Below are 18917 nucleotides of genomic sequence, written 5' to 3'. Positions count from 1 at the left end.
TTCCTCTGAAGTTACTGTAATACGGAGGCCAGCATGGTATAACACGACATTTAAGTGACATTTCATGATAAATAAATATGTTTTTATGATTTGGTTTTGTGTATTTTAAAGGCATACTAGGTCATTCTTGAGAATGTGTGTTGACAAATCATTCCACTTTGTCAAAAGCATTAAATATCTCCTCACAATCTGCAACCTGTCTGTACTGTGTGTGCTCTGGAAAATAATGCTGTGCGAATACACAGCCTAGGCTCTGTAAACTGGTATGTAAACAAAGGGAATGTGAACAAAGCCGCCCGGTCCCTTTGTTTACATACCAGTTTTTATTTTTATTTTCGGTGCACACACAATGCATATTGTGAGGAGATATTCACTGATTTTGATTGGCATGTTTAATGACCAAAAGTAAAATAACATAGGCTAGAAAAAAACAAGAAAAAACATTTACTTACTTTTCACTGGACCAAAAGTCATGCAACATTTCCCCTAACCCAAAGTAATAATAATAATAATAATGGATTGGATTTATATAGCGCTTTTAATTCTATGTGACTCAAAGCGCTTACAGGGTTCCAGGTTCCATTCATTCACACACAGTCATACCGGTGGTGGTAAACTACCATAGTAGCCACAGCTGCCCTGGGGCAGACTGACAGAAGCGAGGCTGCCATTCAGCGCCATCGGCCCCTCCGACCACCACCTCAAACATACAGCAGTCATACACATTCACACGAGGCAAGGTGGGTGAAGTGTCTTGCCCAGGGACACAACGACCATGACACAAGTGGCCGGGCTGGGATCGAACCGCCAACCCTAGGATCATTGGCCAACCAGCTTAACCACCTGAGCCACGGTCGCCCCGTGGCTCAGGTAATAAAAAGTAATACATCTCGTTTTTCTCTATTGAATTGGGTTTTAATTTAATTCCCAGTGGCATTAAAAATAACTTGCCTTAATCTATGAGTAAACACTGGTGTTGTCTTCAGTAGTTTAGGGTATAAGGTAAATCCTTCTAAAACTTTACCCTAACTGTGGACTATGCACATTTAAAATTCTTAACAGACATTTGATTTTTGATCCTGTTATTTTGTTGCAATGATACAATTTCCCTTGGGAGATGAATAAAGTATGTATCTATCTCTCTATCTATCCATAACAAATTCCAGAATAGTGTTGAACCAATTTTTTTTAACCAAAATATAAATTAGTTTTCAAAACATTTATTAGATAATAGCACATGTAGTTTTTTTTCTGCTTATTAATGTTTTGCTGTTAAACTAGAAACGGAACTAAACTATGACCCATTGCCTATAGTATGTGAGTTGTAACTGTGAAAATGCACTCGCTGACAGTATTTATCTTTGCCTTTATCAGATGAGAGTGCCTGAGTTTAGGTCCATGTTCAGTAACCTGTACCACTACCCACGGTATACTGTTCACCTGGAGCTTACAGACCCAGTACCCGTCTCTATCGATCGGCGCTGGCGAGGCCACACGGAACAGCGCAAAGACACACTGCAGCAGTTGGCTGGGTAACACAAAACTGACAACATTTAATGAGGAGTGGTAGTTGTTAATTTGTTTTAATTCAAGGTTAACTCTGTTACTCATTATGACTATAATCTGTGTTGCTTGGCATACTGTATATGTCAGTTTGTGACTATGATTCTCCATTCCATCTTTGACAGGGTTATTTCAAATGCTCAGTCATCCCTGAAAGGGGAGGAGTGCCATGTGACCGGAGCTGATCGCTGGAAATACTTTAAACGGTTTGATTAGATAGCCTACACTCTGAATGCTGTGAATGTACTACAATAAATAACATACAAACTTCATTGTGAGATTGTTACTACTGCTTGATACTATGACAGTTTACCAAATACTATGACAGTTTTCCAAAGATACCGACATGCGGCCCCAATTTCTACATCTAATATTGAAATCTGATGTTCAATTTTTGTTCCCTTTAGCCCTCTGATTCCTTTTCTGCATCAGATTCCCCCCGATGTGATTTTTGCTTTACCGCAGTAAGTTCAAGAGGTTCCTTGCGTTTCTGTATTTTCCAGCCTTTTTCTGTTGTCGCTTTTTGCTGGTGGACTGTACATAGTCTCTTTTTGTATCCTCAGAGAAGACTTTGTATCTGCTGTGAACCAAGCCTTTCACCAGCCCACCCACGTCACTGTGGGGGTACAGACAGACTACAGGGAGAGTGAAACACAGACAGACCCGTACAGCCCTCAGTATGTGGTCAAATCAGGAACATCTCCCTATGAGCTCCTGCAACTTGCATCTTTGACTTGGGGTACATGAGCAATCCTCAGATCTTAACCAGTTACTTGTAATATTAATGTATAATAACCTTGTTAATATATCCAGCTTAATCTGTTACTTTGTTGTAATTTCAAAACTAAGCTAAGCTTTGAAAGTTACATTTAACCCTCCCTGATGACGTTTCCCCTCAGGCCGTGGTCTGCCTGCAGGCCTGGCAGAAGTGGAAATGATAGAGCGAGCGCGTGCCAAACGGGCTTGGGAGGCAACGCTTCCTCCATTGGATGACGCCAGTCAGCTGGACAAAAGGAGACGCATGATGGAGGAGATGGAGACCAAAGAGTGGGCGTTCAGAGAAGGAGAAATACAGAAGTGAGTGGTGCTGCACCTCAACTGCTATTATTTAATCATCCTCTCTATTTATGTAAAGACTGCTTTATCAGCTTTAAAGCAGCTGTTATAAGTATTGTTTATATAATAACAATGGATCAAAATGTGTTAATGTGGAAGGGGTCGCTTAATATGAACACACAGAGTATAATCACTCGACTGTAAGTTACCCCTCAGCTTTAAGAAGCTTTTTACCCTCCTTTTACATTCCAGTTTTTGTTCACTCTTACCGCTGTCATCTGCAGTGTTATTCAGTGCAGTCACTGTCAGTGTTGTGGTCATAGCTGGTTTCCGCTGCCCCCAGGTGGACACAATTTGCTATTGGAGGTGCAAAGTGAGTTGGTGCTGTTCTTCCATTGTTGGGGTATGTGATTTCTGATTGGTCAAAATCAACATGAGCGGTACACTTTGACCAAAAAAAAAAAAAAAAAAACGATTCTCTGTTCTTATTGGCTGTTGGGACTGTCCATTCACTTTGGCATTGTTGACGTTGTTGACGTAGAGCGTGTCAGGGAGGGACCATAGGGGAGGGACCAAAGAGAACAAGTGGAGCGGTTGAGGTATTTGGTTTCAAATCTCTATCCCAACTGCTATTTTCTCACCAAATTCTCCACCCCAGCTTTAAGGCATCAAAATATATGCAGTGTATATATATTATTATTTTGGTCAACCTTCCCCTGATGTCTCTGCTATATTTTGCCATGTAAAAACAAGCCCTTCTGCAATGCTGTCTATTTCTTTGTGTGGTGGCCAGGCTGCAAGAGCACCGTCTCACTGTGCTGAAGGACCTCTTGAAGCAGAGAGACAACGCCCAGAGGGAAGTCACTAGCGAGAGACTTCACAAGATATATTCCAATCACGAAAAACACAAGAAAGCCAAACTCAACAAGATTCAAAATGACTACGTCAGGTGTAAGGGAAACCACTGCCCGCTGTTCTAACGCAATATCCAGATAATCAATGTATTATTTAAGGCCTTGTTTGCCTCCTTCTAATACATCTCCTTTTAACTTAATTATGCTTTTGTCTGTAGCGCTGAAGAAACTAGAAGCGAAGAGGAGAAATGTGGAGGGGAAGCTAGAGCGACGTGGCACTGTCAAAGACTACGCAGAATCTCCTACATATTCCCCTCGGAGCCCCAGAGACACGCTAAAGAACGGCAGCACCCGCAACAATGAGTTAAAGAGCCACTACTTAGACACATATGAAGGTCTGATTCTAAATGTTTTTTGACAAATAGAATTTAGCTGATAATGTCTCTCAATGTACCTCAGAGAAACAACTGTATCCCTCTATTGTTTGGGTAACTTTTCAACTCTTTGTCTTAGGTTTGCTAGAGCTAGAGGCTGGACTCTCTCCTTCAGTCCTCAAGCCACAGGTGACGAGACCCAAAGTCAACAGATCAATAAAGGTGTTCAAGCCCCCGGTGAGCAGAGCAGTGGAACTGATGAAGAAATACAAGGTAAAGCTGAACGATATATTATCATAATTTAGCAAATCAGTAAAGTTCTGGACACATGGATGACCAGTTGTGGCTCCATAGGCCCTGAGGGAGGAGGAGATCAAGAAAGCCACAATCCGGAGACTGCGTTTTCTCGCAAAGAACGAAAAGCCTCCTCCTCGTCCTGTCACTCCCAGAGTGGAGGAGCCAACAGAGGTCAGCTGACATCTCGTACTCTTATTGACACTGTCCTTCTTCATCCTGAATATATATATATAGCTGCTGTTTTTGATCAATATGTCCCTCGACAGGGGGATGAGACCACAGAGCTTGCAGTCATCAACTTGCAGAAGCTACTGAGAGGAAGAAGCATTCAGTACGAGGTCTGAACATGCCTACTGGTGTCAGCAGAAATGGTTGCATGTGTTTCAAGTTGAGAGGACATCTCTATTAATTTCTATGTGTGTGTGCATGTGCGCGTGTGTGTGTGTGTGTGTGTGTGTGTGTGTGTGTGCACCTGTTGTTTTACAGATGTTTAAGGGCAAGGAAAACCATCTGGAGCTGATCCAGGAACTGAGGACAGTCCACGCCCTGCAGAGAGAAGAGCAGGAGCTTCAGAAAACTGACAAAGGGCTTGTAATGAGCCTGAAAAAACATAGGGACAAAGATAATGCCAAGGTAGAAACAACACACAGACACGTTCACATGCAAAAAAAATTACAAAAACTCCCAACAATCTCATTACACTTTCTTCTAACCACTCTAGACTTCTCACGAAGAAGCATGTCATGCTAAAGTGGTGGGTGCAGAGCTAGAACACCTGTTCAACACCTTGTCCAAGGAGTTGGTTCACCTTCAGGAGGAGCGCAGGATCCATGCCTTCACACTGCTGGCTGAGAGAGAGCGGCGCCAACGAGAGGCTGAGGAGAGCGGCAGGAGACAGGTGGAGGAGCGCAGACGCAGAGAAGAGGACGAGATCTTCAGACAAGTGCGTACACGTTCAAATTTTAAGCTACGAGAAGGGGTGGTGAAAAAAATCAATTTCTTGTCAAAATCGCAATTCCTATCTCCTGCGATTTTAAGTCGATTCATAATTCGCCAAAATCGATTTAAAAATAGAAAATAAATACATTTAAAAAAAAATATATGGGGAGAACGGGGTAATCTGAGCCACTTTTTACATTTGCTCCCCTCTAAGCGAGCTAAAATAATTTATCACTCAAATTTACACATTTCCCATTAATTCAGGATGTTTCCTAGAAATTGGCATTAGCAGAATTTTTTCAAGACAAAGGGCAGTGAAAATATGATTGTTTTAAAAAAAGTTGTCATGTGGCTCACTTTACCCCAGCTGTGGGGTAAACTGATCCACTTACTTTTTCCACTCTGAAACTACCATAACAACACATATTGTAACAGTAAGAATCCTGAAAGCTAGCCACACATTCCAGAACTAATGTCGGACTAGTAAAAGAATGATGGGGTTTGGTCAATTAAGCAAAGCACATTTTCTAAACACTTGAAAGTAACTCTGAACAAAATCAAATACAACATATTATAATTCAAAAGGTTTTAATAAGATTCAAATGAAAGCTAGAACCAGTTAGATTAGAACACAGTCTGGGGGTCAGAACACAGGACCCTTAGAGCCAGCTAGTGTAAAAAGTGGGGGTCAAAGCATAGGAAAATCAGAACCAGCGAGAACAGCCTGGTACTCAGAACACAGGAGAAGACCCAACTGGATTATAACATCAGCCTGTCATACTCTACAACTAGGCCTACTCTACATTCCACCCCTGAAGGTTACAGGGAAAGATGAGAAGGTGCTCTTTCTGTGTGGTTGCCCCAGGTCGTCTTCCTGGTGTATTTCCTTGGCATGATGGCTTTTCTACAATGTGTATGACATTAAAATTAGGGCTGTCAAACGATTAAAATTTTTAATCAGATTAATCACAGGATTCCGTGGATTAATCACGGGATTCCGTGGATTAATCACGATTAATCACGATTAATTCTACCATTCGAAATAGGCCCAAAAAATTACCATTTTTTCTGTATATTGTTATATGAATTGAAAGATAAAGGACAGAAGGTGAATATATACATTTAAATGTAGTTTTTATTCATTGAAAATCCAAATGATGGTGTAATTACTGCAAATAAATTATAATCAACTAAAACAACCAACTTAAATTTGGCTGTCTCTATTCAGCAAATATAGCATAGGCTATAATGGCATGTATTGAGTGAATCCATGGTTTTGCATTCCTGAATACAACCTGATTGCAGTTTGTTCGTGTGTCTGTGTGTACAAATGGCCCCAAAGTTCATAAGTTAGTGTTTGATATTTTTACAGTGTGTTAAGATGTGTTTTATTCAGTGTGGATAACTGTCAGTTAGCTGCCGTGACGTCAGTCTGTTTAGTAAGTTTCCTTTCTCTTCTCCCTCGGTCGGATGTGTGAGCGTTGCCGCAGTAATCGATCATTCCACATGTGAAACGTGTTTATTTGAGTTTATGGGAATCACCCGTGAGTGAGTAAGTAGCCTACATGCAGTCCCGATCGCTGTTATAAATTAGGCTATAGTTTATGCATGTTATTAAGGGCCACGATTCGCGGGTCGCAACAGCTGTTGTAACGTCTCCTCACGAGCGGAGTTTAAGCCTGTGTTTCTTTTCCTGCGATCTATGCTGCTGTGTCTGTGAAAGAAGGAAAATAAAGAGCGGATAAAACATACTCCTCCTCTCCTAGTCTCATGCTTATAGTCTGACGTGTTTGGCCATAAGTGCTGTTCTGGCCGACACCTCTGAAGTGAAACCTGTGATACAAGCAGATCAGCGCGGTACTGATACATCCACCAGTTTCCTCCGCTACAGTGTGTGTGTGTTTGTGTGTAGCCGACGTTGTTGTCACGTAGGCCTACACACACCTCTGAAAACTGCAGACGTTTGTTTCCTCCCGTGAACGGAGCAGAATGTTTCTCCTGTTGCTTCCGAGAGCAACTGCCAGCCGCGACACAGACGTGGCTGTTAGCAGCAGTTATAGGTCCGTGGTTAGTAGTTTAAAACATAGACTAGCGTGCTGCTATGTTTGGCTGTGCGCAGCTACTGATCCTGGGTCAGCCACAGCGTAAGAGTGACTGTAGTGTAGAGCGGGTGGGATGCACGGGGCGGATCATTCTGCACATGCGTTAAATGCGTTAAAAAAATGAACGCATTAATTCCAGAAATGAATCACCTTGCATTAACGCGTTAATTTTGACAGCCCTAATTAAAATAAAACATATGTCATGTAATATTACATTAAAATATGTTTAAGACTAAACTTAACTTGTGCCTCATGGTGGGGGAAAGTGAGACAGTGGCTCACTTTCCCCCACAGCATTTGGCTCACTTTTCCCCCACAGCATTTGGCTCACTTTCCCCCACCACCACAATTTGAGAAAAAACTACCTCTCTTAGCATTTCAGGCTACTCTTCAGTTATCAGCATCATATGTTGGTAGTTCATCAACACGTATGATAGAAGTTTTTCTACGTGAATACATTTGCTTTGGCACAACAGTTGATTAAGTTGACAGCAAGAACATTTACTTTTACATGCAAAATACCTATTTTGGTGAAAAAAACATGCTTACCACAGCACCATGAGGTCCTCTCTTTCAGGGCCATGGGGAAATGAGAGGGGCTTGAAAACATATATCTCACATGACCACAAATGTTTTCCGTTGCCTAGATACAGGGGGTGGCTCACATTACCCAATGCCTCAGATTCCCCCGTTCTCCCCTACACTGTGTGCAACATTTTTAGGCAAGTTGTATTTTTGAGGATTAATTTTATTATTGAACAACTACAGTGCTCTCGGTCAATCCAAAATGTTAAAGAACCTAAACCTGAATGTTTACGAAAGTAAAAGTGAGGTTTTGTCTTTCTTATGAGAATATATATATGTTTTGCTATTATTAGTCAACTATTAGTATGCAGAATTAAAAATATAAATAAAAAAACTAAATTTTTCCCATCTCACTTGTTTATTTTCATCTGTTAAAGTGAGAATAATAAAACAACTAAAAATGTACAAATACAAATTTCCGACATGTCATTATTTCTCCAACTCAAATATGTACATATATTTTAGGATGTTGTGCATCCCTGGCAATACAAACTTTGGAGCTGGAATAAACTGTTTAAGAAATATAGCTTTCGGAATTTTTTTTGTCTTGTGGCACAACTTGCCCATGGTGTGGTGTAAGTTGTGCCATAAGAGAGAATACCATGGGGTAAATTGTGCCATTGATATATATCTCATAAACTGTAATGCAAGACAAATCCATAAAACAATTACTTATTATTTTTAGGTTTATTTACAGTAAATAAAGTAAATATTTCACAAAGATTTAAGGTCAATTTTCTTAAACAAGGCCTAGCAGATCTAGGTGATTTTGCCTGCAAAGCTCACAATGACAAAGTCACCATTATCATCTTTCTGTCCATCTGAACTCTCATCAGTGGTGTCGTTAAGTGGAATGGAGATGTCAGTCTCTTCTGAGCTACTGTAGACAATCACTTTCTTTTTGGTGACCAGCGTACAGCCATGCCACTGGCACAACTCTCAGAAATGTACTTCGCACTAGTTGCTCCGTGCTTGTGACTGTCACCTGACAAATGTGATTCCCCCTCCATTTCTGCCTTTAAATCAAGGCTCAAAACCCATCTGTACACCCTGTTTTTTCCTCCCCATTAACTATCTTACCTCTGCACTACTATCTTTGTTTATATTTGTGGATGTATGGGCTGTATGTCTTTTATTTTTGTTATTGTTATTTTACCTTCATTGTTTACCTACTTAAACTGTCATAAATGTGCTTTTATAAATACATTTTACTTACATACTTACTTATAACTCACCTAGGCCCTTTGGCACAAATCACCCCAACCCCAGAATTTTGGATAATGGGCATGATGCAGCAGTTTAGGGCTGACATCGTGCTAACTGTATAGACTCAAAGTGTAGCATACTAAAGCACTAAAACATGTGTCAAATGTTTTCAAACTTGTCTATCGGACACAATAATCAAAAAACCTTGATCATGGAAATGTTACTTTGAAAGGCAAAAAACTTTTATTTAGCTTAAATGTGCTTTAATCTTATTCCTTGTGTCTCCCTTCTTAACAGGATGAGTCAAATGGATGGCTCTTCTTAAATATGTGGTCACATTTTCAATTTCTTCCACGGTTTTCTAGAAACAAGGGGTGGCACAACTTCCCCATCGGCACAACTTAGGCGACTCTCCCCTATGTATTTTGCTGCCGCTGGTAATGTTGACTTGCCTTAAAATCACATGCATTGCAAGCTTCACATTAGAGTAAACTAAAATGAAGTTAAATTAGACATGGATTTTAATTTGCTCTCATGCCATAATTTGCCACAACACCTCTTAGCAAACAGTAGACTGGAGTAGATCCTGAAATCCTCCTTTCAACTGAATCCAGAAATCAATTTTGAATCTGGAATCGTTTTGAATTTAAAAATCGATTTTGAATCGAATAGTGACCCCAGGGTTGCGGAATCGATTCACAGCCCAATCTATGAGTGAGCAGAACAGATAGTACAAGAGTAATGTGTGTGTGTGTGTGTGTGTGTTTGTGGTGCACATTTTAATACTTAACGTGTATGTGTGTGTTTGTGTGTGTGTGTGTGTGTGTGTGTGTGTGTGTGTGTGTGTGTGTGTGTGTGTGTGTGTGTGTGTGTGTGTCCGTAATGCTGTCACAGGTGGTGGAGGTACAACAGGAAACAGTGGATTTGTACCTGGAGGACATCATCCTAGAGACCTTGGAGCAGACAGCCGACCAGCAGGCTAGAGAGGAGATCCGCAGGACGGCAAAGGAGGTCAACAACATTGCTTATGCCATGGAGGAAAGGTAACGGATACCTTTCGCATGTCGGGTTATGCTTTGTATTTAGAAATTTTAACCTGAGGATATTCAACAAATTGTTTTTGTGTGTGTGTGTGTGTGTGAGTAGCCGGGATAATCTTCAGTCGGAGGAGATCGTGTCAGAGTTGGTGTACAGTTTCCTTATCCCAGAGGTCGAGAAGATCAGTGTGAGAAAAAGAGGTTTGGGAAATCTTTCCTTGTATTCACACATTATTATCATAGTAGTAGAGCAGGTAGTACGTGTTGTAGCAATTACAGACACACACAAAAAGGCACCAAATGTCTGAATATGTTGTAAACAAACAAAATAAAACAATTGATTGATAAAGGGAAAAAAGACAGAGGCTCATGCTCACTGGTCTAATCTTGTGTTTCTCTCGCAGTGCACCAGAGGCAGCATAGACACATGCAGGCAGCTCGGAGTATCATTCAGGGGGCTGCAGAGGATTCTAGTGCTATGGGCGCCTCACAGCTGACCCGTCCCTCCCAAAGAGCCTCAAACCGAGTCCTCGAGGAAGTGGTCGGCCAAGAAAACTCAAACTAATCGAGTAAAGACAGGACTGAAAATAACAGAAGTGTGCTGAGATGCAGTGTGATGTCTTAATATGTTGACCACTCATTATATTAAAGTGTGAGTTTCAAAAGCATTGTGGGTTCATGGGTTAATTATAGCCTTTTGGTTATAACTACTTACACATTTTATCTGTAATGTACAGTATCATCCCACATTTTCTCACAGGGTTCAAGTCCTGTACAAGCTCAATCTCCATCTGGGGAATCTGGCCGCTACTGAGGCCTGTATGAAGGATTCAGGGGTCTCAATATTAAGGTTACTCATTTTGAGTGTTTTTTATTTTTAAATGTTTATGTTAAACATAGTGTAACAGAAATTCTTTGGGATTCATCTATTATGTAAACAGTTTTATCATGGTGAAAAAATAAGGATTAAAAAAACATATTTTTATATTACATTTTCAAAAAGAGATACTCTGTTCAGGGATGTGTAAACCTATTATTGTTTCATAAGATATGTTAAAATAAAATACAAGCTGTATCCCCCTCCCAAATGAACAGGCCTCCTCCTAAAGGGGCTGGGGGCTGTTCTGATTGGTGACTGTGTAGTGCTACCTGGAGCAGCAAGTCTTCTCCCCAGGGTTTGAAGGCGACTAGGACAGGAACTTCCCCGAGCTCATACAATTCGACTGAATTGAAAAAAACATAGAAAAAAACATGAAATTAAATAAAGTGAAAATAATAATGATAATAATAACACATTTGAATTAAATAAAAGACTTGTCTGCGCTGTCTCTCCTCATCTCCTGCATAACTTAATTGAAGGCTAGATAGAGTCGACTATTTTCTTTACATGTATTTATTTTGTCTCAATTAATATTGTTATTATCATCTTTATTTAAAAACAAAGATGTGCCGTCCGTCTGAAACGTGAACACTTAAATTGTCATGTCCCCCACCTAATAGTCTACTTGCCAAAATGTGAACCCAGACATGTTGAGTACCCCAAAGTTTTATGTTAGAAATGTAAAGTATGGGTCCCCAGTAGGTAGAAACTGCCGGATGCTAAGTTGTATATGTTGGGCAATTAGCGTAGCATAGCATAATTAGCATTAATTAGCATAATTACCTATATGACGATATTTCAGCAACCGCTTGGCCAATTTGGACAATATTCATGTGCTTTTGGGGGTTATTGAGGATGCTGAATCCATTTCTGACATTTCCAAAATAAAAAAATGGCAGTTTAAACTGAAATTGGCCGTATTTCAACTCAAGGGGGGGCGATTTTGAGTACATTTTGTCGTTTTAGAGGACGGTGAATCAATTGGATTGCACAGATAACTTAGGTATTAAACCTATGTATTTTAAATACACTTGGTTATAAATGTAGGATACTTAAAAACAACAAGAAACAATACAGAATATGTACATTTTAATTCACAGGCCATTACCCTCTCATAGAGTATTGGAGGTAACAAAGGCAAGTACAATACCAAATTACAGTTAGTTACTGTTACGGCCGCCTGTTACGGCCGGCCATCCCAGGCTCGTTCAGCCGGCCAGTAACCATTAAAATAACCCAGACAAAAACCATGAATTAAAGTAATAATGTGATTTATTGAAACCAAACTACAACACAACTCAAGCAGGAGGCTGCAAAAGAAAAAGAGGTAAACGGGAGGAAGACCTGGGGCAGCCACAGTTGGACCACAGTATTGCCCAGGCCTTCCTCCAAATAAACTATTCCCCTGCCCTTCTAAAAACTACGAGTAAAGTAAAATAATACCACCTAGCAGCCCCCCATAAGTAAACAAACCATAAACTAAATAAACCACAAGCAGCCGCAGCAGGTCAGCAGCCGACCGTCATCCCGTCAGGCAGAGAGACCCAGCCAGCCGCCCAGGCCACGCATTTAATACTCTGCCGGATTGGGAGCACCTGCCCCCAATCAGGCCCCAGAACACCTGAGAGAGAGAATGAAGGAGGCAAGAGGAGGGAGGAGAAAACAAGGCGGGAGCCGTAACACCGCCCTATGGCGCAAGTTTCACTTCTACTACTCTACATTGTTATACATAGTATCATCATCAACCTCATCCTCATCATCTGCTATGTCTTCATCTTCTCCCCCAGACTCTACATTCTCAACATTTTGCTCTTCTTGCTGTGAGCGTGTGAGGGGGTTACAACATATACTGTTATGGCCTTTGCAGAAGCAGTAGCTGGTACAGGACAGGCCTGCAGCTGCACAGCTGCACTTTGCTGTTGTACATGGCTTTAACCCAGCTTTGCAGCTACAGCTGATAATGTCCAACAAGGCAGGAGGAGCAACAGGGCTTGCATCCAGGACAGGCATGATGACTTCCTCTCCTTCCTTCTCCCCTTCCTTCTTGTCCCATCCAAACTTGGTGATGTCCACAGCTGGTGGATTAGGGCGGTCTGCTGCTTTCCAAATCAGAACCTGTAGATGGGCACGGCGTCCATGGAGATGAGCGTTGCGTTCTGTGGGGGGCAGTGTCTTCAGTGCTGGGGGGTTTTTGTGCTTTTGGTAGATGTCATATCTGGCAATGTTCAGAGATGCCGACTTCCTCTGATTGTACAGAGCCAGGAAGAAACCTCTTACTGCCTCTGTGATCTGCAATTCAGTAGCTCCCTCTTCTCCGATGAAGTGAAGAAGGTCACAAGGTACTACTCTCATGGCCTTGAGTGCGGACACCTTCCCTTTCCCGGCTGGATAGGAAGTGGTATCACACCCGGAGAGAGCGTGCATAGCCAGGATGGAGCGACACTGTTCACCCAGATTCTCTACTGTTGAATTGATGTTAAGAACAGTACCATCCCATCTCTCCATCTGTAGATTACTAGTGATTCCCAGCTTCCAGCACCAATATACCATGAGCACAAACACATCAGTGTCATCGCTGAGAATGTTGATGGTTTTAGCTCCGCGCTTGGCTGCATCCAACATATATGAGATAAGTGAGACGTCAGCCTCATCATGAGTGACAATACTGTCTGCTCTGCTGACCATCTCAATGTGGTCTCCTATGCTATGTGTGCACAGAAGCTCGCCCAGCCTCCGCTTGTTTGTCTTGCTCTTCATCACTTTGTCACGGCTAGGTAAAGGGGTTGTCAGTGAGAGATGGTATTCTGTTGAGCTCTCTCCAGCTCTTCTCTGCCGCTCGTGGTCTTTGGCAGAGACTTGTTCATACCGGTCAAAGATGACAAATGTTTGGGTAACGTAGCGATTAAGCCGGCGCCCCATGCTTATGGCAAGCTCAGCCACTGTGAATGAAGATGGCCACACCACGTGGTAGATGAGCTGCGATGCATCAACAAGTACAACATCTGGTAGGTGTGGATTGGGGACAAGGATTCCAAGACGCTGGACGATCACAGCCTTGTTACCCTTCCTGAGGCATCCATATTCATCGATGATGGATGCAGGGACCGGGCCTAGCTCATACTCAAAGAGGGCAGAGAGCTCCATTCTTCTCTTGCTTCCCACCACCAGCAGCCGAGCAAATAACGCCTCAAGGTCACAGATGACCTTCCCATTGACCTTACATTTTTTTTTTAATTTCATTGTCACCACCCTATTTGTGATGGGAGAGTGAAATCCCCCAGGAAGTGATGAAGAGAACAGTGTGGACATGTCCTGTCCGATCTTTAGTGCATCTTGCACATTCACCTTTCCATCTGCCACCTGGCCATTTATGATGTGGTGGAGGGTATAATTCTCTGTGGTGAGTGGGTTGGAGTTTTCCCATACTACTCTCAGAATTTTTGCCCGGTCCTCTGCATCCAATTCCCGCCGCCCTTTACCCTCTTCTTTGTGTCTGTTGGGCTTTATCACCTTATCCAATGCTTCAACATCGTTGTACATCTCATCCAATGACATGGAGAGATGGGAGCAGATGCCAAAAGATTGGATCCACACGGCAACCTGCTCGGGGTTGGTGGAGATGCCCTTTATGCCTCCTACTCCCTTCCCTTGCTTGATGCATGTCTGCTCTCCAAACATATCTCCACTCACTGCAGCTGCACCATCTGAGTGGCGGCACACATGGTTTCCAGCAAGAAGGTCAACCTTGGCAGTAGCAGGAAGGTGCTGCATGTCTCGCAAATGCCATGTGATCCATCTTGAGTAGTGGTGATGACCGGCGGCAAAGAAATAGGGCAGCATCTCCTTAAGGCAGTGTTGTTGCAGCAGCCAGTCACCCTTTCTTTCTGCTCGCCAGAACTTGTGAGCTATAAGGGTTGGGGTGATGAAGCAATCCACCCATAGTCGGCCTGTTGGGTGCTCTCTCGCTTTCTCCAGGAATGCCATTATCTGCTCATGAGTCTTCTCTCCCTCCTCTAAGAAGTCAAAAAGAAGAGCAGACACAACCATACGGAAGGCTCGCATAGCCTTGGGCCAGGCCTTCCCATTGAAGATGGATGTGAGGCCTCCAAATGACGCACCTACTAGCTCCTCCACACCAGTTGAATTCATCAGTTCTCCGATTGAGCCGATGAATGACATGAGAGTATGCATCATCCCAGGTCTGAGCACCACTGATGACCATCGCTGCGGATCACTCCACTTAATCAGGCAAGCGATCCTGTACAGCTGCATGTCAAATGTTATGTGACTGTGGCTCATGCCAAGCTGCCTGAGTGATGTGTGTAAGTAGGCCATGGTACTAAGCACTGTGTCTGGGTGGGAAGGGGGCGAGTCAAGCAGTGGTCCAAAGACACTTATCGTCTTCAGCTTAAGAGCACTGTCATCACCATTTCGATCTTGTACAACATTGTAGGCAGACCAGTCCAAAGGAAGAGGAGAAGAGTGGAGCTGACAGAGCCAAGCAGTGTCCTTTGTCTGTGCTCTTGAAACACTATGTTTGATGGCATCCTGGATACCATCAGTTATTTGAACTTCTTTCAGAGCTGGTGGAGTCATCTTCTTGGGGCCTGTATAGTGCTCTAGAACAAAATTGCTCTTTTGAGATAGACACAGTTTCCCTGCTTCAAGCTTTGTCAGGCGGGGTAGTTTTAGGGACATTACCCCACCAACAGGACTTGCTTCTCCGGTGAACAGGTTACCTGCTGGATTCTGTACAAACTGAGTGGCCATGGCATGAGTGCTGCGCTGACCATTGGGCGTGAAGACCACAAGATCGAAATTATCACCCCAACTGTGGATAGGGCCAATGCGCCTTTCCAGACCAACTGCTTGCAGGTATTTTTCTGGGTCTTCAGAAGCATATTTGGCAGCAGACTTGCGGAACCGGAGAACTTCATCATAAGTAGCAACAATGCCATACTCATTTAGGTTCTGAACAAGTTCTGAGCTACCGTGCTTATGGTGGAGTTTCACAGCAAGCCCAAGAGTTGTCTGATTCCAGCTGCCATTGATGTGCTGCTGGATGCATTGAGCAAGGGTTAGAGATTGTTTTGTTACTCTTCCTCCCTTGGACACAAGACTGGATACAAGCTTGAGGAGGGTTGGACTTGTGTCTTGAATGACTTTGTCATGTCGGAAGCTGCCAAGATCATATTCTCTGGGCAAGGGAATATTCATTACCTCTGCCCGCACTCTTCTAACAAGCTTGGTGACATCATCATCAGTAGTTCCAGCTTGTTTCACTAGTTTGAGTGACTTACCAATGTACTGTCTGAAGCCAACAATAGTCTGGCACCCTTCAACCCTCAGTACAACTACAGTGTCACCATAATAATCACACAAGTTCAATAGCAGCTGCTTTCTGTTGAGGTTCCCGGAATTAGCTACATATACATTGTGTAACTCTAACACAGTCCAGCTCACTGACTTGTTTGCATTCATGTGTTCAATGACAGCAGCTAAGCAGAGATCAACTGGTTTACAACTAGCACTTGCACTTGAGTCAATAGGCACCTTCCTAAAGTCATTGTAGCACTTGGTGTGATACTGGGCATCAGCTGCGGGCAGGTCCACAACACCATTCACCCGTCGCTGCACTACCCCAGCCCACTCATCCTGCCGCTCATCACATTTTGACAAGATGAAATCTTTAAAGGATGGAAAACCTGGTCTCTCTACAGTCTGGCATTGTTTAACTGGCTTCCAGCGTTCAGGGTGTTTGGGATCTTTAGGTTCACAAATGAGACCACAAAACAGACATTTTTCCATATACTCAAAGGCAGTTACTTGAGAGCGAAATATTCGCTTTCCTTGCTGATTCAGAATTGAGTCTGACTTGCGTTTGTTCACATTTCTAGACGTAGAGGTATATGAGCTATAACATGATTTGTGACATAATACAGAGGCTGACAGAGCACCATGGGTAGCAATTATGTTCGACAAAGTATCATGTATGGCTGTATCTCCAAGCTCTTCGCTCTTTGTATGCAGAACAGCTATGCCTTTGGAACCACACGTTTTGAAGTCACTGTCCTTGCCGTTGCAGGGCGTGAATAGGCATTTATTCCGTGACATGCCAACCTGAAATTAAAATGCATGATCAAAACTTTGACTTTTAATATATCTAGATTCAAATTGTGTCTAAGTTAGTTGATGATGAATCTAGGTAACTTACTGTGCAGCTGCAGCAATCATCAGTCATATGTTGAATATGGATGTATCTACCTGATCATGCACACCTATAATTTAGATAAAATGGTAAAATAGATAAACATTTATGAAATCAGACTGGGTTCAACCAACAACATTTCCCTCCATATACACTGTATAAATGCATACAAATTATATAGGCTATATACAGTATATATATATTTATTTGTGTATATTTATATATACTTACTTACTTTATACTCATCAATGAATCCCTATCAATCATCACTTATGACCACCTAGTGTGGTGTGTTTATCTATCTTATTTTTGTAGCCTATTTACCTTTTTGTTTTGGTGTGGGCTGGACTTTGTTGGGGGCGGAGCAGATGCTGCTCTCTTTCTCTCTCTCTCTCTCTCTCTCTCTCTCTCTCTCTCTTTCTCTCTCTGTCTCTCTCTCTCTCTTTCTCTCTCTGGTGGAGCTGCTTTAGTGGCTTGCTGGTTAGCTAGTAAATCCTTTGTCAGTTGTTTCTGTAACCTGATTATAAGTTCAAAGTTATAATTTATTCCTCAAACTAGGCCTACATTAACATGGCTAGCTAGCTCGCGAGCTAACTCGCTAGCTAACGAGCTAACTAGCTAGCTAGCTAGCTAACTATGTATCAGGAAAATAAACACTAGGTTTTCCTATAAGACATTAGCAATAAGATGATTGTGATAGTACACTTAACAGTATGCTATGATAAAAATGCCTGTTATTGTAGAGAGAGAGATATATAACTTACAGATAAGCCTACATGAACAGTCCAACATCATATCAAGGTATCCATTAGCAAGCAGAATAACTGTTAAACATTCTAAATGATAAGGTAGGTTTTTGGTAGTTATGGTAACATTAACTGGTGATGGAATTACTCTGGATTAAGTGTGTAATTTGATTTTACTCAAAAGAAATCCTACCATGATATGGTAGCCTAGTTTTGAAGTAGGCCTAGGCTATTATATGGGAGTATAGGCCTATAGAGATATTATGAAATGTTTTAATTAAAAAACGCACTAGCTATACACACTGTAATTGTGTTTGTCTGCTTGTATTTGATCAACTTACTTGCTTTGAGACGATAATCCATATAAAGAGATGCCTTTTGTCAGTCTTTCAATCCGGCCATTATTCCGACCGCAGCAGTTACCACAGGCAATGATACAGGTCAAATAGACAATGTTGCACAGCAAAAAGTAAACAAAAAAAAGAACAGAACTGTACTTTTCTGAAGAAATATTACATATATACACTCACACAAATGTCATTACATGGAGCCCTTAATTCTGAAATGCAGGATCAGTGTATTATACATATAAAAAACCTCAAAATCGACTTTAAATTCATCAAAATCGCCCCCCCTTGAGTTGAAATACGGCCAATTTCAGTTTAAACTGCCATTTTTTTATTTTGGAAATGTCAGAAATGGATTCAGCATCCTCAATAACCCCCAAAAGCACATGAATATTGTCCAAATTGGCCAAGCGGTTGCTGAAATATCGTCATATAGGTAATTATGCTAATTAATGCTAATTATGCTATGCTACGCAAATTGCCCAACATATACAACTTAGCATCCGGCAGTTTCTACCTACTGGGGACCCATACTTTACATTTCTAACATAAAACTTTGGGGTACTCAACATGTCTGGGTTCACAATGGGGCCCTATGGGCTGGCAAGTAGACTATAATGTCATGTCTTTCACCTGTCATGTCCTGTATTGCATCACGTAAATAAATACAAAAATGTTTAAAAAATATATGTTAAACCCATAGATTGTATTATAAAAGAGTTT

General features: G+C 41.9%; 1 protein-coding gene across 1 annotated transcript; it reads left to right on the top strand.

Moving 5' to 3' along the window:
- Nucleotides 1-1398: 1398 nt before the first annotated feature.
- On the top strand, nucleotides 1399-10578 carry cfap91 (cilia and flagella associated protein 91; the record flags this gene model as incomplete). The annotated part of the gene is made up of 15 exons (XM_080038482.1): nucleotides 1399-1532; nucleotides 1689-1769; nucleotides 1971-2027; nucleotides 2127-2302; nucleotides 2463-2640; nucleotides 3413-3570; nucleotides 3692-3868; nucleotides 3987-4120; nucleotides 4202-4315; nucleotides 4411-4482; nucleotides 4631-4777; nucleotides 4866-5087; nucleotides 9871-10019; nucleotides 10123-10214; nucleotides 10418-10578. The coding sequence occupies 15 exons, from the start codon at nucleotides 1399-1401 to the stop codon at nucleotides 10576-10578; spliced, it is 2052 nt and encodes a 683-aa protein (XP_079894608.1).
- Nucleotides 10579-18917: the final 8339 nt, after the last annotated feature.

The sequence above is a fragment of the Ammodytes marinus genome, assembly GCF_949987685.1.
Source record: "Ammodytes marinus genome assembly, chromosome: 12".
In the NCBI taxonomy this organism is placed as follows: Eukaryota; Metazoa; Chordata; class Actinopteri; order Uranoscopiformes; family Ammodytidae; genus Ammodytes; species Ammodytes marinus.
The sequence above is the reverse complement of the archived record's forward strand: the minus strand, read 5'-3'. Positions and strand labels throughout refer to the sequence as shown.